The following is a 15,947-nucleotide window of genomic DNA, read 5'->3' on the forward strand; positions in this document are numbered from 1 at the left end:
CTCAGACACATTTCTTCACAATGAGTTGACTTGGACTGAAATTACTCGAGGATTTCAAGGGCAGTTACTGGGCAGAGAGAGAAAGAGAGAGATAGAGAGAGAAAGTGAGACACTGAAAAAAGATCAGAAAGAGCGCTCTAGAATTAAAAGAGTGCAGGAGAGGTAGACCTGAAAAGATAGAGAGAGCTGTAGTTGTTGGTGGGTCTAACCTACTTTCAATCTTCTGGCTGAATAAGTCAGCATTGCTGTACCTCCCTGGCACACTGAATTATTCACAAACACACACATACAGAGGAACACATTCTCTCTCTTGAGCTCAGCAACAATTAGCAAGAAGCAGTTAGAAAAAGGTTTCTGACACACACACACACACACACACACACACACACACACACACACACACACACACACACACACACACACACACACACACACACACACACACACACACACACACACACACACACACACACACACACACACACACACACACACACACACACACACACACACACACACACACACACACACACACACACACACACAAATATCAACCTTACAATGCTCTCAGAAAATCCATCTCCTGCACTGTGATCATGCAGGAAAGAGATGCACTGCTATAGCACAGAAAATAAAGGGCTTCTCTCATTCTATTGCTTTATCAAGCTCCAGTGGCATTTTAAAAGGGTTCTCTCTCTCTGTGACATCAGTGTCCCAAATCAGCTGCCATGTGCAAAGTCATACACAGTCACATAAAAAGGTGAGTGTACTAAATGTTGTCATGGTATTATATACTTGTAGGGTGATGAAAATTTAAAAATAATGCTTAAAAGAGTAGTAGTGCAGCGGCACGCAGAGTCACATGACACAGCTTAAAGCCTCTCAGATGTGGCTTGATATGTTCAGAGGTGTCAAGTCACTAAGTACAAATACTTTGTTACCTTACTTAAGTAGACTTTCTGGGTATCTATACTTTACTGGAGTAATTACTTTTCAGCCAACTTTTTACTTCTACTTCTTACATTTTCACAAAGTTATCTGTACTTTCTACTCCTTACATTTTAAAAATAGCCTCGTTACTCTGTTTTCATTCCGGCTTGACATCGTTCAAAAAAAAAAAAAAAAAAAAAAAACCTATCCAGATAAATTGCCTCATCCGGATAGAGTGAATTTGATTATACATTATAGTCTTCGTCAGTTTCACGTGTAATTAGACATATTCACTAAGCCTGCACGATTTTGGACGAAAAAACGGGATGTGCGATGAAATTGTGATAACAATATGAAGTGATAAATGAACAAAATTAAAGACTATATATCTGCTTTAACTCGGTTTCTGTCCGAATAATATATGGTTTTAACATTGCAATTAGGATTTGCGAATTTATTAGGTGCCTTTCTTTTGGAGTGTGTGTGTGTTGGGGGGGGGATCAGGGAGCTGAGGATTTTTGAGGAAAAATAAAAGAGTCAAGCACTTTACCCCTGTTAAAATAAATAACTGTCTTTTTTGTGGATTTTTAACAGGTCACACTATCATTAATATTAATACTTGATATCCTTAAATGTTGCACTATTCCAAAAAGTTCTTGAGTTACAAATTTGAAACAAGACAAGATATTATTTCAACGAGCAGGTCTACATGTTAGGTGTTTTAAATGTTAGTCTAGTTAAAAAAAAAACACTAAAATCAAATTCAATCACTGAGGAAATATTATGAAACCACACCCTGACCACCAGCATGACTCAGGGCTCCAAACTGAGGGTGCTTAAGATCCTGACTTAGATAAAGTCCCACTACCACCACTGAGCTACACACATATACATGCCCTCATGCATTGCTCAGTCATCTCCACGTTATGGCCACTGACTGATAATGGTCAGTAGACCCCTTAAAAAAAGTGCAGCATGAAGTGAACATGTGTGGGTGTATCAGGCAGCGACTCACTGGCAGATAGTGTTTCCTTTAATAAGCCATCAGGCTTCCCTTCCTCTGTGTGTCACGCTTTCATTTTCAAATCAGAAATCATCTGTCTGATGAAGCTCTTTCCTGTTACGCAGGCAGCAGATCAAAATGTGAACATTATCAACTAAAAAGCAGAAACTTATTATAAACTTACTCAGTTTGTTATAAATATAAAGCCCAGACCAAACTTAAGAGACTTCATTCTCAAAATGAAAAACTGGATATCCTTGAAACATTTTTCTCCTCTGTAGTGAAGGAGTTATCCTAATCCATTCATACACCACCACTGAAGCAGAGAGAGCAATTCAGGGTTAAGTGTCTTGCCCAAGGACACATCGGACATGTTGACCAGCTGGGGATCAAACCCTCGACCTTCCAGTTGAGAGGCGACGACTCTACCAACTGAGCCACAGCCGCCACATGGAGGGGTCGCCACAGGGGGGACCAAGCTCAGTGTTACAGCGGCACTGGCTCCTGTTGGCCCCTGCATAGAACCGGCCATGGACAGGAAGCAAGCAAATTGACCATCAATCAATCACTATTTTTATAGCACCAATTCATAACAACTGTTATCTCAAGATGCTTGAGACCAGCCCTGTGTCAATTTGTCATTTTTACTTTCCGTCTTTCATGAATACTACGCATACAGTAGCTGAAGCTAGAGACTAAGAAAGATGGACAAAGAAAGCCCTTAATGGTGCTCTCATTAACGATACTTTACAGGAGACAACACAGTGGACAAAGACGATTAAAGCGGGGGTGGAAAGATGCAGCGGAGAAAGAATTCAGTAGTAGACCATCTTCTCATGTAAAACATTGCTTTGTGGAGTTGTGTGAGCCCATCTGTGACAATTGCTTTTTTTTGCTCCAAGACTTTTTTGTAAGAGAGTTTTCATATACAAAATAAAAGAAGTGTAAAAAATGTTAGTTCATATTTTTGCTTTACCTTGCATTGCAATTTAAAAAGGGCAATAAAAAGAATGACTTGAATGTATAAGAAACATGTGACTTAGACATCTGACCAAACAACAGTGACAAAAACTACTTATTGAATATCTAATCACTCTGCGACACCAGATGTATATCACAAGTTAGACTCATTGAGCATCAATTTGGATTTTCTTTCTTTCTGTTAATGATGTGGACTTGTGCAAGCAAGTTTAAACTTTCACTTTCAGTCGCTGACACAACGTCTTAAGATAGCATAATCAAGAAAAGAGTAAGGATGTTCCTAGTTCCTACTGACTCATTTTGGTGCCAACTATCAAGAGTGATGACGTTTAACCTACTTATAAAACTGTTTACTATAAGGATGTTTGATAACTTTTATCAAGGTTGGAGAAGTACCTGTGGGTCAGTCCATGAATCCAAAGTGGTGTTTTTGCAGCTGACCACCATGTGATTTACCCAGTGAACATCAGCATGACCTCCCCTCTCTCTTCACTATCATTTGTTTCTCTGAAATGAGCTCGGGTCACCTCACTGTGTAATCCAAACATTACATGGATATCATTAAAAGGAAAGAGCAAAAACCCAACCTGAGAAATATGACGTATTTTGAATGATGTTACAATCGCTGACTCTTCTGGCACGGTAAGAAAACAAAGCTAACATTTATCGCTGTTTGCTAGGTGGTCATTTCCCGCTCTGGATGTAGGCCTGCAGCAGGAAGCAGATGTGGACAAACTGCATATAATCCCACTCATCTGGGACAGGAACTCATTGAGTGCTTAGTGTTTGTGTACATGTATAAATCACTCCCCTAACCTCATATTTGCCATCCTTATTGGGGGGGGGGGGGGTTGTCAAATTGGATGTGTGTTTCTGAGAATTAATATGTGATTTGTGTTTATTTACTGGTAATCATTTAATACCCAGATACCTAGATTTTTTTTCAGCCGATTACAAATTTGTGTTGGCTTGTATAAACATGCCTAGGCTCCTCCATGTACACATTTCCTCTCACCTAAGTCACATATTACACACAAAGAGACATTACTGCATCATTTCCTGTGTGTTTGATTGTGTGGTTGTCTTATCTTGATCAATAAACTTCTTCGGCCTTGTTGGTGGGTCAGCTAGCTTTCATCATGTAAAGCCTTTCACACTCCTGCTAACAATGACTCGTTGCATCTCTTCAGGATTATCAGGATTAGGGGTAAAAAAAAAAAGTCCTGGTTTCAGCAGGGTTGATTTGTGGGAGGGAGGTGAGCAAGATAGAAGATGGCTTGTTACACCAGCTGAAATTGGGAAGTCTTGTTACAGTAACATGAGGCAACTTAGAGTGGTTGCCACAAACACACATCCAAACAAACAGCAGCGGACCCCTGCAGTGTAAAACAAGCTAATAAAAGCGCACAGACATTGGCAGTGATAGAGGAAGGCATAGGAGAGCCATAAAGTCAGATTTTACCAGCTAAATACCTGAATAAAGAACAACAAGTTTTCTTTGAAGCTACTGACAGAGTCATTGAGATAGCATGACCGATTAATTGGCCAGCTGATAATATCAGCCGATATTATTAGATATTAGCATATCCAGTGACTTTCTGTATCGGCTAATTGTGCCTATATTACTAGATTTATTCACCTGTCAAATAGCATTTTAGTTGCGTTTTGAGCGGTAATGCACGTAATTAGGGGTGGGAATATTAGGGTTAGGGGTTAGTTACTTGAGTTATTTATATTATTGGGATTTCTTAAAAACATTTGGCTGAGAATCGTGATACAATATATTGTGATTTAACTTTTTTACTGCATATCATGTCTACTAAAGCCCAGAGACTGACCAACACTGTTCTAAAAGTAAAACCCTGTAAAAGGCTGCATGAACCTCACAATCTGAACTCTTAGTATTTAAGTCTAATTAAACTTGAACATTTTTTTTTCATAAAATATCAATACTCGATTTTTATCTCCCCACCTCTAACATACATTTACAGTTATATTTCCAGTTGAGTGACCATCTTGTTATCCTTTTACTGTATATATTTTCCACAAGTGTTTGATAACAGTATTTGAGGGATCAACACAATAAATGTGTATCTCTATCTCTACAGATCGAGCATAGATCTAAGAAAGATATCGCCAATATATCGGTATCAGATTTTTTTTTCTCCGTAATATCGATCAATATGGGTCCCTGAAATTACCGTATTGGTCCGAATATAAGTCGGCCTTTTCCCCATCGAAATATGTCTGAAAAAGTCGGGTCGTCTTATATTCGGGGTCTAGTATTCAGAGCGCAGCTCTAATTGTTCACCTGTCCCTTTAAATGTCAACACACATGACGCGCTCTGGGAGGAGCAGGGGAGCGATGACAGTGAGAGCGAACACAGCGGGGCGGAGGACGCGTGTATAGGAGACATCGGAGGAGAAGTTTGGCAAGCTTTAGTTTAGTTTAGTTGAAGATGTGGCCTGTATTTTCTGTTATTTAAAAATGTTGATAATATTGCTTGATTTTAATGTTGAATCATACTGTACATATTTTGACCTTGTGAAAAACTTTGTTTTGAAAAGTGCTGTAGGCCTATACCGATAAATACGGTGTGTTAATTATTAATACAACAGGTGTTCAATGTGTTTTTAATATTGTTATTTTCAAATAAAATGAAGTTCTTTAAAAAAAGTTCTTTATAAAAACAAGATCTGGTCTGCAAATCTTTTTTTCTAAATATGATTGTTGAAAAACCGGTGTCGTCTTATAATCAGGGTCGTCTTAAAATCGGACCAATGCGGTAGTTCAAAACTTTATTGCCATTCGGGTGCAACCAAGCTGATTGAAATTCTTCATGCAGTTTGGACTAAAAATGTGGAAGAGACATAAAAAAAAGAAGCTTGTCCACAGCTCTGTCAAAAGTCCAACAGGTACTAATAAAGGACCGAGTCCTTTCTGTTGATGACCAAATTAATATAATAGGTCTGTTCTTGACTCAGGAATTATATCATCCTATTTGAGGCTCATAGTTTATCTTCAAAATGCAGCTTTAGAGTGTTAAACTCTGCTGTTAGCCTTACATTAAAACAGTCACAACCTGTATCTGTAAAGTAGAGGATGGGTTTAGACGGTTACCGAGCAGCTCGGCCTGCAGCCCACAAAGCAGGTCAGAGAAACACATATTTTCAAATTATATTAATATTTATTCAATTTTATATCACTTTTTTTTTTCTTTAATTAAGTTGAGCACTATAAGTTTGATTCAGGGCGCACTCACACTAGGCAATCCGTACCTCGCCCAAGCACGCTTCACCCCTAAAGTCCGGTTAGTTTGTCCAGTGTGAGAGCACGATCACTTCCTCGGCCCTGGCATGCTTCTGCACAGTACAGTTCATGCACAAGCACATGCACAGGTACACAACATGTACAGCCTTCCTTATCGAGTATTCCCGGAATGTTATGGCTGTAAATGACTAAAATGCCTCAAAATGAGCCACAAAGTCAGTAAATTAGCAGTCATGTTCTCTGTGTTGTTCTCCGAAGTGAATGGTAAATGAACGTGAGCTTGTATAGCGCTTTTCTAGTCTTCTGACTACTCAAAGTGCTTTTACACCACAGGTCACACCTACACATTCACACACTGATGGTAGTGATCACTATGTAGTATCATCCATCAGAAGTAACTAATCCATTCATACACCATCACCGAAGCAGCGGGAGCAATTCGGGGTTAAGTTGCCATTAAGGACACATCGGACATGTTGCTACAGGAGCAGTGGATCGAACCCTCGACCTTCTGGTTGAGAGATGACGGCTCTACCAACTGAGCCACAGCCACCCCAATGTGCGGATGCAAACTCGACCTCACGTCCCTTTTATTTTATTATTTGAGTCCATCTGTCTTGTGAATTAAGCACGCTTCATAAAGCCATTCATGTGTTACAGCGTCATCGTGCTTAGGCCTGGTTAGTCCTGGAGTAGTGTGAGTGCAGGTCAGTGGGGGAATGGGGAGGGGGGATAAATGGCTTAAGCACATTACAGAACAACTTTTTAGCCTAGTGTGAGTGCACCCTCAAGCAAGCTAGCAGCAGCTTGGCTCACAGCCCCTCCTGATGTCCTAGGCTGTAACCACAGAAGAACGTCACATATTTCCTATCTGTAAAGGTCTGAAACTGTTTTTACCATTATTAATCACCAGGGTATTTTTTATTGAGAGGATGAGAATAGTTTTAGCGTAGCCATTCAGAGCCACACAAGCTAATTTTCTCCACAAACAGGGTCCTTGCCTCTGACCGGTGATGTGTTTATATGGTTTTTTGAAACCTTCACCAGCATGAAGGCGTCCAAATCATGTGCCTCAGGCTTAGATGTGTGTGCAAGCACTCAACATGCACATACACACAGAAAGAAGTAGGGGAAGCCCCCTGGTGATAGTGGAAATTGTTACTTCACACATACAAACACACAGGAACACACATAAACACACTAAAATGATAGGCACTGCCACATCACATTGTCTTGCCCCCCCCTCCTCTGTGTTTTATGTCTACACAGCAGGACGCATGCTTAGAGAAGCGTGTGTTTGCACTTTTTGGGTTTTCTTTGATGTGCTGCTTGGGAGTAATCTGCTTGCAAAGGTGGGGCAGGAACACACACACACAAACATGCACATAATACAGAGGCTAATCTCTAACTGTAAACCTGTCTAGACTACAGTTTGGCCCTGTGTTCAACAAATATTAAAAACATGTACAGAAACAATATTAAAGTTGTACTGTAGCTATCACCACGCTGAGGTTTCTCATCCTGCTTTTACAGCAAGCTCCTCACACGTCTCCTCGTTTCCGGCTTCTACAAAATAGCTATGTTTGCTGAACCTGTGAAATAACTTTTCACACCTCCATAACACCGAAAGTGTCTGGTCCTCTCTCACACACTGCATGCAGTACCAAGGCATCTGTTTATATGAAGATGTCTGTTTATTTGCATCAGGGAGGCCTCTTTCATCAGGGAAGACGCCAAAATGTAAATGAGAAAAAACATGATCAGTTCCTCATTTGACTAGAAGTTTGTCTTCTGAAACACATCTATCACTTCTATATTTCCACATCCCCTGCCACCGTTAGACACTTAAGAGTTATAAGAGTGTACTGTAATGGTGATGTTTCTTTCAGGCCTAGTGATGGCCTACTAACCCAGAGTTCGCAGGCTCAATCACTGAAGCTTGTATGTCTATTAAAAACGGTGAGATCAATCAAGCAGGCCTTGAGCTAAACTCTATCCTGGTACCACCTCTCTTACTGACACCTGACCCTATTACTTTTTTAAATAAAGTAACTAAAGTTTACTTGGCTACCTGTTACCAGGACATTTCTGTCAGTTGAGCAGGGGGTGGTCACAGTGCAGGTTCCCAGATAATAAAAAATATAATATAATCTCTGCCAAATCATTGAAAGATGAATTGGTCAGCACTTTGTAAATGTCACTGTTTTCTCTTAAATGTGCTTTTAAAGACGAGAACATGCTCGCTAATAATATAGCTCAGGGAATCTGCTGTAAAGGTCATTTTATATTTTAGCCAACTGCAGAATACCGTTAGTATCTTTGAATGCCTCAAAGAGGAGCTAACTCTGTTATATTTTGCAGACGGTAGATGCATTTTTTTCTTTTCAGTTTTGATTAATGAAAGTGCAGCTTTAGTTCTTACCCTGTCTAATATCTTTTGCTGCCTTTACCCAGTGAATCATATCATACTGCAGCGAGAACCTCTCCTCTAATATGTCTTTTTTTTCTTCTTCTCTGAATGTCATCTCCTTATAATGTTACTTCTGTAACTGGATATTTGAATTTAAAAAAGCTCTCTTACATAAGCCCTCTAGTTTGGAGAGTCGTGGGTTGACACAGTGAGTTGATAACTATCCTTGTAATTCAATATTGTGTGGTGTTGTAAAGAGGGACACCATCATCACAACAGATTGGTTAAATCGATCATACAGGTCTGTTGACATGCTGCATGACATCACCTCTGATAGGCAGACACTTATATATATATAATGCTGTACATTTAGAGGGTATGTGTAGCACCACTACTTTGACTAAAACTCACATGCTTCTGCCTTACACACTGCTGCACAACCTTTAAAATGTCATGTTTTACTTGATTTACCTTCTGTTTTTTACATGTCTGATATCACATTATTTATTGCGTTCATTATTGATTTCATTATCATCATGTAGTTTCCCAAACTGTGACGCACGGTGAGATGTATCGTGGGTATAAAAGGTGTGATTATTAATGTTCATCATGTTTCGCTGTGTCCTTTCACGCCACAGGAGGCTCTAATGTATTTACAGCACATGCTCCAGAACGGGTCATGTTACCAGATCACTTGGCATGTATCCACACTTGTAAAAACTAAAATTTCTTGAAACTTTCCAGATGAGCAGCATGTGTGAACGCAAACTGCTGAAATTTTCACCCTTAAATTTTTTTTTCTAAATTTCTCTGTCAAGTGGATGTGTAAACTCAGAAGGAAATATTCAGAGCGGCGGGGAGAATTACGTTTTTATCACCCAACTGGTGCAATGATCAGGGACCTAATGAAGCTGTTCTTTTCCACTAGTTTGTTGATAACTTAAATACGTCCAATCACACATAGCATTGATATAAAAGCAGACTTCAGATTCTCACAGTGTCTTTTGTAAATCATGTCTTGCCGGTCTGTCTGAAGTTATTCAGGTGCATACACATCTTTGTTGATGTGAAAGTTATAGAAACTCCTTAAAGGAACAGCACTGAAATTATTCTTAAAATACAAAATGGGTCCGATATTTTTTCCGGACAGGAAAACCTGCCAACTTAATACCAGAACTTGAATTTTCACACTTTGGTATAAGAATTTTTTTTCCCATTTGATCAAAGTGCTGTAAAGGGTACTGAACAAAGCATATAATCGCTGACTTGTTGCCTTAAAAGATCACTGTAATTATGCCTATAAAACACATTCTATATATAAACAACAATGGGCAGTTAAAGTGGGTGTTATGTCAGGGTGTTTTGGTGACTCAGTGAACTAAGGAGCACAGCCCGTGCTCTTGTGGTATTCTGAGGTCGTCTACAGCAATTAAAAGCTTCACCAAAGCTTTGAAAATGGTACAACAGAGCAGCAGCTAAAACCCTTATTGGCACAAGATTTCTGCTGTTTCTGCTTAATAATTTAGTTGAAGCTCCATTTACTTGCATGCAATAATGCTGACATTGAATTTGTCAGGAGTTAACGAATTAAAGAAATAGTTCAAATTGAAGCACTTACATGTCCCAGAGATAGCAGGCTGTTTGATAATAGCACTACAGTCTGGAGGGTTGCATGATAGCCAAAAGGCTAACAGGAAATATGTTTCACTGCAGAAAAGATTTATTGTCCTTCATGCCAATAAAGCTAGCTTAAAAGGAAACTGAACAGATATCACATGAAGACTCAGGGCACAAAAAGCAACTGTGGTATCCTGTAAGGTTTTGGAAAAATTGATTTTCTGGGTTCTGTTTTTTAAAACCACACTTTTTGACCCTTAACAATATTTAAGATGACCTCGCCTCTCAATGCAGCAGAGGACTGTGGTTGTTGTAGGATGTGTGTAAAGTTATGAATGAAACATGTGGTGGTGCTAAAAGAAGAACCTTTATTTACTCTGCACAATGACTGAATTATAATTTTAAAATAGTTACATTTATTCAAACCTGTGTTAAAGTTTTATTTGATCACATGATAATGAGATGAACCGCTGACTGTCTCAAACTCATCCAAAGAAGTACTTCCTAAACTGCCCTTGTAGAAGGGTTTTTGTGCAACATCCTCTATCTCCCTTTCTTCTGAAACACTCATTTGAAGATCAGGACAGATCACATCATTAAAAACTCACACAAAGTTTTCCTTATTTCAGAATGTGATCCACCTATTCAGAGAAAGAGACACATGTAGAAACTGTGTATCATGTATCCTTTAGTGTGCCAAGGTGTTGATAAAGCTTCAGTTGTAAAGCCAGAACAAAATGTTATGAAATAGGCCAAGAAAGAATGTTGCAAGCTCCGGCAAGCAGCTTGCATGAAGTAGGGAAGTAGGGAGAATGTGTGTGTGTGTGTGTGTGTGTGTGTGTTATTGCAACTGTAGGCAAAAGGGTAAAAGTTCTGATGCTTATGAGCCTTTCAGCAAACAAACTGCAGCAAAATACAACTAACCAAAAACACTACTGAGGCCTAAAGTATCTGAAAGCATTTTAGTATTTACTTCAAGTTACATGCATTAAGCGTGCACATGTTCTGTAGTTAGCAGTACATCCTACTGTATCCTAATGAAAGCCATTACGCTAAAAAGACCACAGAATAATATGAGTGGTATTACAGTCATGGCTATTTCAGCTATTTCACAAGCCTGGGACAAGTCCTATTTTGAGTCCAGAGTTGCAACACAATAACATGAAGTGATACAGCGTGGGTTAACAAATGACTGCCAAGGAGTGAGCAGCTATCACTAGGATAATAAACTTAAAATGAACTACAGAACAAATACAACATCTACTACTAAAGGTTACACTTTGTGGGATGTTTTCTCTCAGAACTGTGGTTGCTTAAAGTGCAAATAAAAAAAAAATCAAAACCTTTTTTAATTTTCCCCATTTCATTTTTGTCATAATAACAAATATATAATATAACAAATAAATAATATTACAAATATGTTACTTTCACAATAAAAGTCTAATCTCCCTGCTGAAATTACCTTTCAAATGTGCTCAAAGGTTTAACAAAACTAGCTTGTTCATGTTGCTTTGTACTGCTTCTCGTTTGATAAAAAAAAAAAACTACAAACGGGAAACTGTTAATTATAAATATTGAGGGACAATAAGATTCCTCTAATATAATAGAGTAAAACTGTCACTTGCATTCAGTCGGTCATTATGAGAAGTCAGAGTGTATAAATAACAATAGATGTCAGTTAGCTAGCCATACATGGATATTTGACAAAATGCATACAGCAGCAACACGTTCTTCTATTTCTGTTCAAGAGTACTACAGATACTTCGATAATAAAGTGTTGTGAGTGTCTATCTGCTGGTTAGAGAGTATCCTGTAGGACAATGAATCATTGCACTGTATCCTAACATACATGGTTAACAGACAGGAAGCCTTTACCTTCAAGCTAAAGCTAAGCTATGCCAACAACGCCATGTCAAAATGTTTGCCCAGGGCCAGACGTGACTGTGTGTTGTTCAGTTGTTGTCTCCTTATTTTGAAGAAACACTAGTAGAGACAATGCTAGGCCGCCATCTAAAGCCTGGAAACGGGAGGAAGAGGAAGAGGGCAGTGTGACCGCCCCTGCCTCACCTCCTGGGGGATACAGGGAACCAGGATACGGGGAGGGGGAATGGGGGGTATGGAGGGTCAGCTGGGACGAAAGGTGGAAATTGTGAACGCAAAGGTGAATGCACATAAGATAAAAGAAGCTAGCTCGGCTCCTGTTCATTTTGACTCACCATGAAGTCGCTGCCGAAGTTGTCCTCTCCCCTCTCCTCGTCCCCCTCGCTCATGGCCTTCACCCCCTGGATAAACTTTCTAAGGATGCCGGCTTGGTCCATCCTTCTGTATTTCTTGTAACGTATCCTTATCCTTTAAAAAGCAACCTCACCAAAGTAGCAAGGGAGGAGAACATACAAAAATAAAACAGGGACAGGGAAAGCGGGGCAATAAATAAAAATAAATAAGCTTCACGGATCCTCCCAGAGAGTCATCGTCGGTTCACAGCACAACACCTTCTTTTTTTATCATCGCCCCATGTTGTTTCTCCCCTTCCTTCTTTCTTCTGGGCTGTTTTCACTACGGTAACGGTGAGTCCCAGAGAAAAGCAGCAGTGGTCGGGTTTTCTGCTACATACACAAGTTTACAACCGTGTCTGTACATAGACTGCAAACAGTTCGTCAGAGAAGAGAAATAAAGACAAAAGACAAAAAGCCTGAGGTCTGGTCACTCTATCTACCCCTCCCTGTCTACCTCGGTTGCCACATTCACACACTGCTGTTCGTTATTCGCTACTGGGAAACATCCGGACTGGGCAAAACCAAGGCAGGATAGGCCCCTCCCCTTCCACAATTTTGCTGCCTGTGATTGGACAGCTGATACCGGAAGTGAGAAACTCGCTGGCTGTGGTTGGTGCAGCTCTACCTAAACGCAAAATCAGATTGGACAAGATGGGTGTCTGTCGTTTTGACACTACCAGCCATCGTCACTGGTCTTATGAATGACCAAATGACTGTACAACAACTTAATATCACAAATTGATCATTTTCACATGTTGTAAGTGACGTAAATGACAGTGTGTTGATCATTTGTGCTATGTATTATATGGATAAGTGACGGTTTATTGTTTTTTTTAAAGTATTTTTTCTATAGCTATGTTCTTAATGTTATGATTTACAGCCTTATTTATGATTGTCCCCGTTATTATTATCTCATTTGTATTATAGGTCTATCCTTTCCGATGGTCCCAAAACATTTGATCCCCTTATTCACATTATAGTTATATTTTGCTCTATTCTAATCCATCTGAATATTTATTATGTGAAATTCCTAAACTCTTTCTAGACATTTTAATTTTTGTAAAATTGCATATTCTGTTTGATAATGATCCTATAATAATCTGATTTAAATATGGAACATGTAGACTTTTTGTGTTTTAAAGCATTGTTCTCATGTCAGAATTGATTCTTAACAAGTTCTGCTGCATGCACAATGATTTTCCCATTAATGTTGCGTTTTATCTGATTGTTTAAAGATAAAGATAAACTTTATTGATCCCCCATGGGGGAATTTTTTTCATTACAACAGCTCAAGAAAACAGGAAACAGGAATATAATTATTAAAAATAACAAGAAGTTAAAAATCAAACATACTTACATCAGTTAAATAAAGGGAGAAAAAATACAATAATGGAATAATACAAGGTATGTACACTTCCACTTGTGGAAAGAGTTATTATTATTAAAAACACACACAGTGTGTAGCATTATTGATAATCCTGGCATTGTCTTAATTAATTCATGTTGTATTCAACTCTAGTTTAAAATCACTCAAGACTGACTTCTTATTTTAATGAAGTCTCCCGGCTTGCACATAAGGCCCATCTTTTTGGTTGTGATAGATTTTCATTTTTTCGTTTTTTTGTATCCAACAGTTGGAGATGTGGATGAATTTGTCTAAAAGAGTCTGTTATATAAGACCAGGGATGAACAATTTAAAACGTTTACTGGTGTCTGCCTCCAGTTAAACTATTCAAGCTTTAATGTGACAGTATTTCTGTTATGTAAGAGATCCAGGTGGCTCCGGGTTTAATTCCTCTTAGAGTTATAGTTGGAGGCACATGTGTACAATCCCACTAGGTAGATAACAAGCTCCACATATCCACCATCATACATGTTCTCAACTGTCAACTGTATGAAGAGATTACAGCAGACTGATCTGTGTCCTGCAGTTTTACAGCTGTTAATGTGCACACACAACACACACACAAGAAAAACATGGATGGATGGATGGATGGATGAACGGAATCAATGGATGGATGGATGGACCACGGACAACAAATAACTATGACTTAGCAGTGAATTTTTGGAGACCTTTCGGTGTATATCATTATAGCAGTTCAAGTCCATTTACCATCGTACCATTTTGTTTTTGTTACAGTTTTTAGATGTTAACCTTCCACCTGGGGCGGTTGTGGTAGAGCTGCAGGTTGATCCCCAGCTCCTGCAGCAACATGTCTGATGGGATTGGTTACTTCTGATGGTCTCATAGCAACCCCTGCCATCATTTTATTTATTTATATATTTGTTTATTTAACCGGGACACATGCAGTAAACATTGCTTCAGGTATTAAAAACAAAGTAGATGCCATGCATAAAAGTTTCTACCCTTCGCTAATCTGCAACCCCTGTCCATGGCTTTAGGATTAAAACAGAATTATTGTATGTGAATGAGAAGGTGTGCTATATCAGCTCAAATCCATTTACCATTTACCATGCACAAAACATTGAAAAGAATGACAAATTCAAATGAATATACACATTTTATTGTTCAATTTTGCAAATACATTCAGCATTTTAATCTTCAGATGGAGAACAATCACTCCTGTAAAACCTATAGTGCCTTGACTTTGAGAATTCTCATTTCAAGCAACATCTTATTTATGCTAAATGTCAGAGGCACATGCAGTTCATTTGACAACTCTATACTTTACATCAGTAGTAAAAAAGTTACTTTTTATTATATCAGGATTAAGCAAACCCAACAATAAATGCTTCAAGTGAGCACAACCTTAACAACTGTGCATTAAAATGCAACAGAAACATTCAGCGGTGCTACAATCCAAGAACATATATACTATGATGAAAGACTGAGAGGGATGTTTTTTCTGCATATTGCTGGCAGACTGGGAAACTCAATTTCCAAGAGTGAAAAAGTTGCAGTGATTGGATTATATGACTGTTACATGAGATTATTAGGGTGTGCAAATTTTAAGCACCAAGTTCATTCAGATTTAAAGAAAGAAAAATAGTTGAGCTAAATGGAGAGACACAGAGATGGAGAAAAGAACAGAGAATAAAAAAACATTTTAGGATTCTGGCAAGAGTTTTCAGGGGACTCAATAGACACTTATGCATGATTAACTGTCCTCACAAAAACCCACACACACACACAAAGAGAAGGGGAATCGAGTGACTTTGTTTTCCTTTCGTTCTACCAGTGACAACAAACAAACCCGTCTATTCAGTGTGAGTAGAGAGAGAGGAGAAGGGATGCTGTGGCTGAGCCAACAAGCTTTCTCACACAAACTGCTTTTTGTTGCTCCACTCTTGAAACTTATGTGCTTGTTATCCACAGTTAATATTTAACATTTTCTTTCTTTTCTGTGTTTCTGTTCGCCTCTTTATCCCCCACACTTGAGAAATACCATAGAGTTCCATGTCTGAAAACAGAGCCTTGCCTCTGTAGTTGTTTTTCTA

General features: G+C 38.8%; 1 protein-coding gene across 5 annotated transcripts in view; it reads right to left on the bottom strand.

The window, feature by feature from the left end:
• ptpn12 (protein tyrosine phosphatase non-receptor type 12) overlaps positions 1-12,988 on the bottom strand; it is a 48,257-nt gene extending 35,269 nt beyond the window's left edge. For 3 of the 5 annotated variants that reach the window (XM_020638771.3, XM_065951397.1, XM_020638770.3), the window contains exon 1: positions 12,429-12,987. In XM_020638771.3, coding sequence (XP_020494427.1) covers positions 12,429-12,530 — 102 coding nt within the window. In that variant the 5' untranslated portion in view covers positions 12,531-12,987. Of the gene's footprint in view, positions 1-12,428 lie in introns of all 5 variants that reach the window. The other 2 variants (XM_020638768.3, XM_020638769.3) reach the window with 1 other exon arrangement.
• Between the last annotated feature and the right edge of the window lie 2,959 nt (positions 12,989-15,947).

Source organism: Labrus bergylta, chromosome 23 (genome assembly GCF_963930695.1).
Source record: "Labrus bergylta chromosome 23, fLabBer1.1, whole genome shotgun sequence".
In the NCBI taxonomy this organism is placed as follows: Eukaryota; Metazoa; Chordata; class Actinopteri; order Labriformes; family Labridae; genus Labrus; species Labrus bergylta.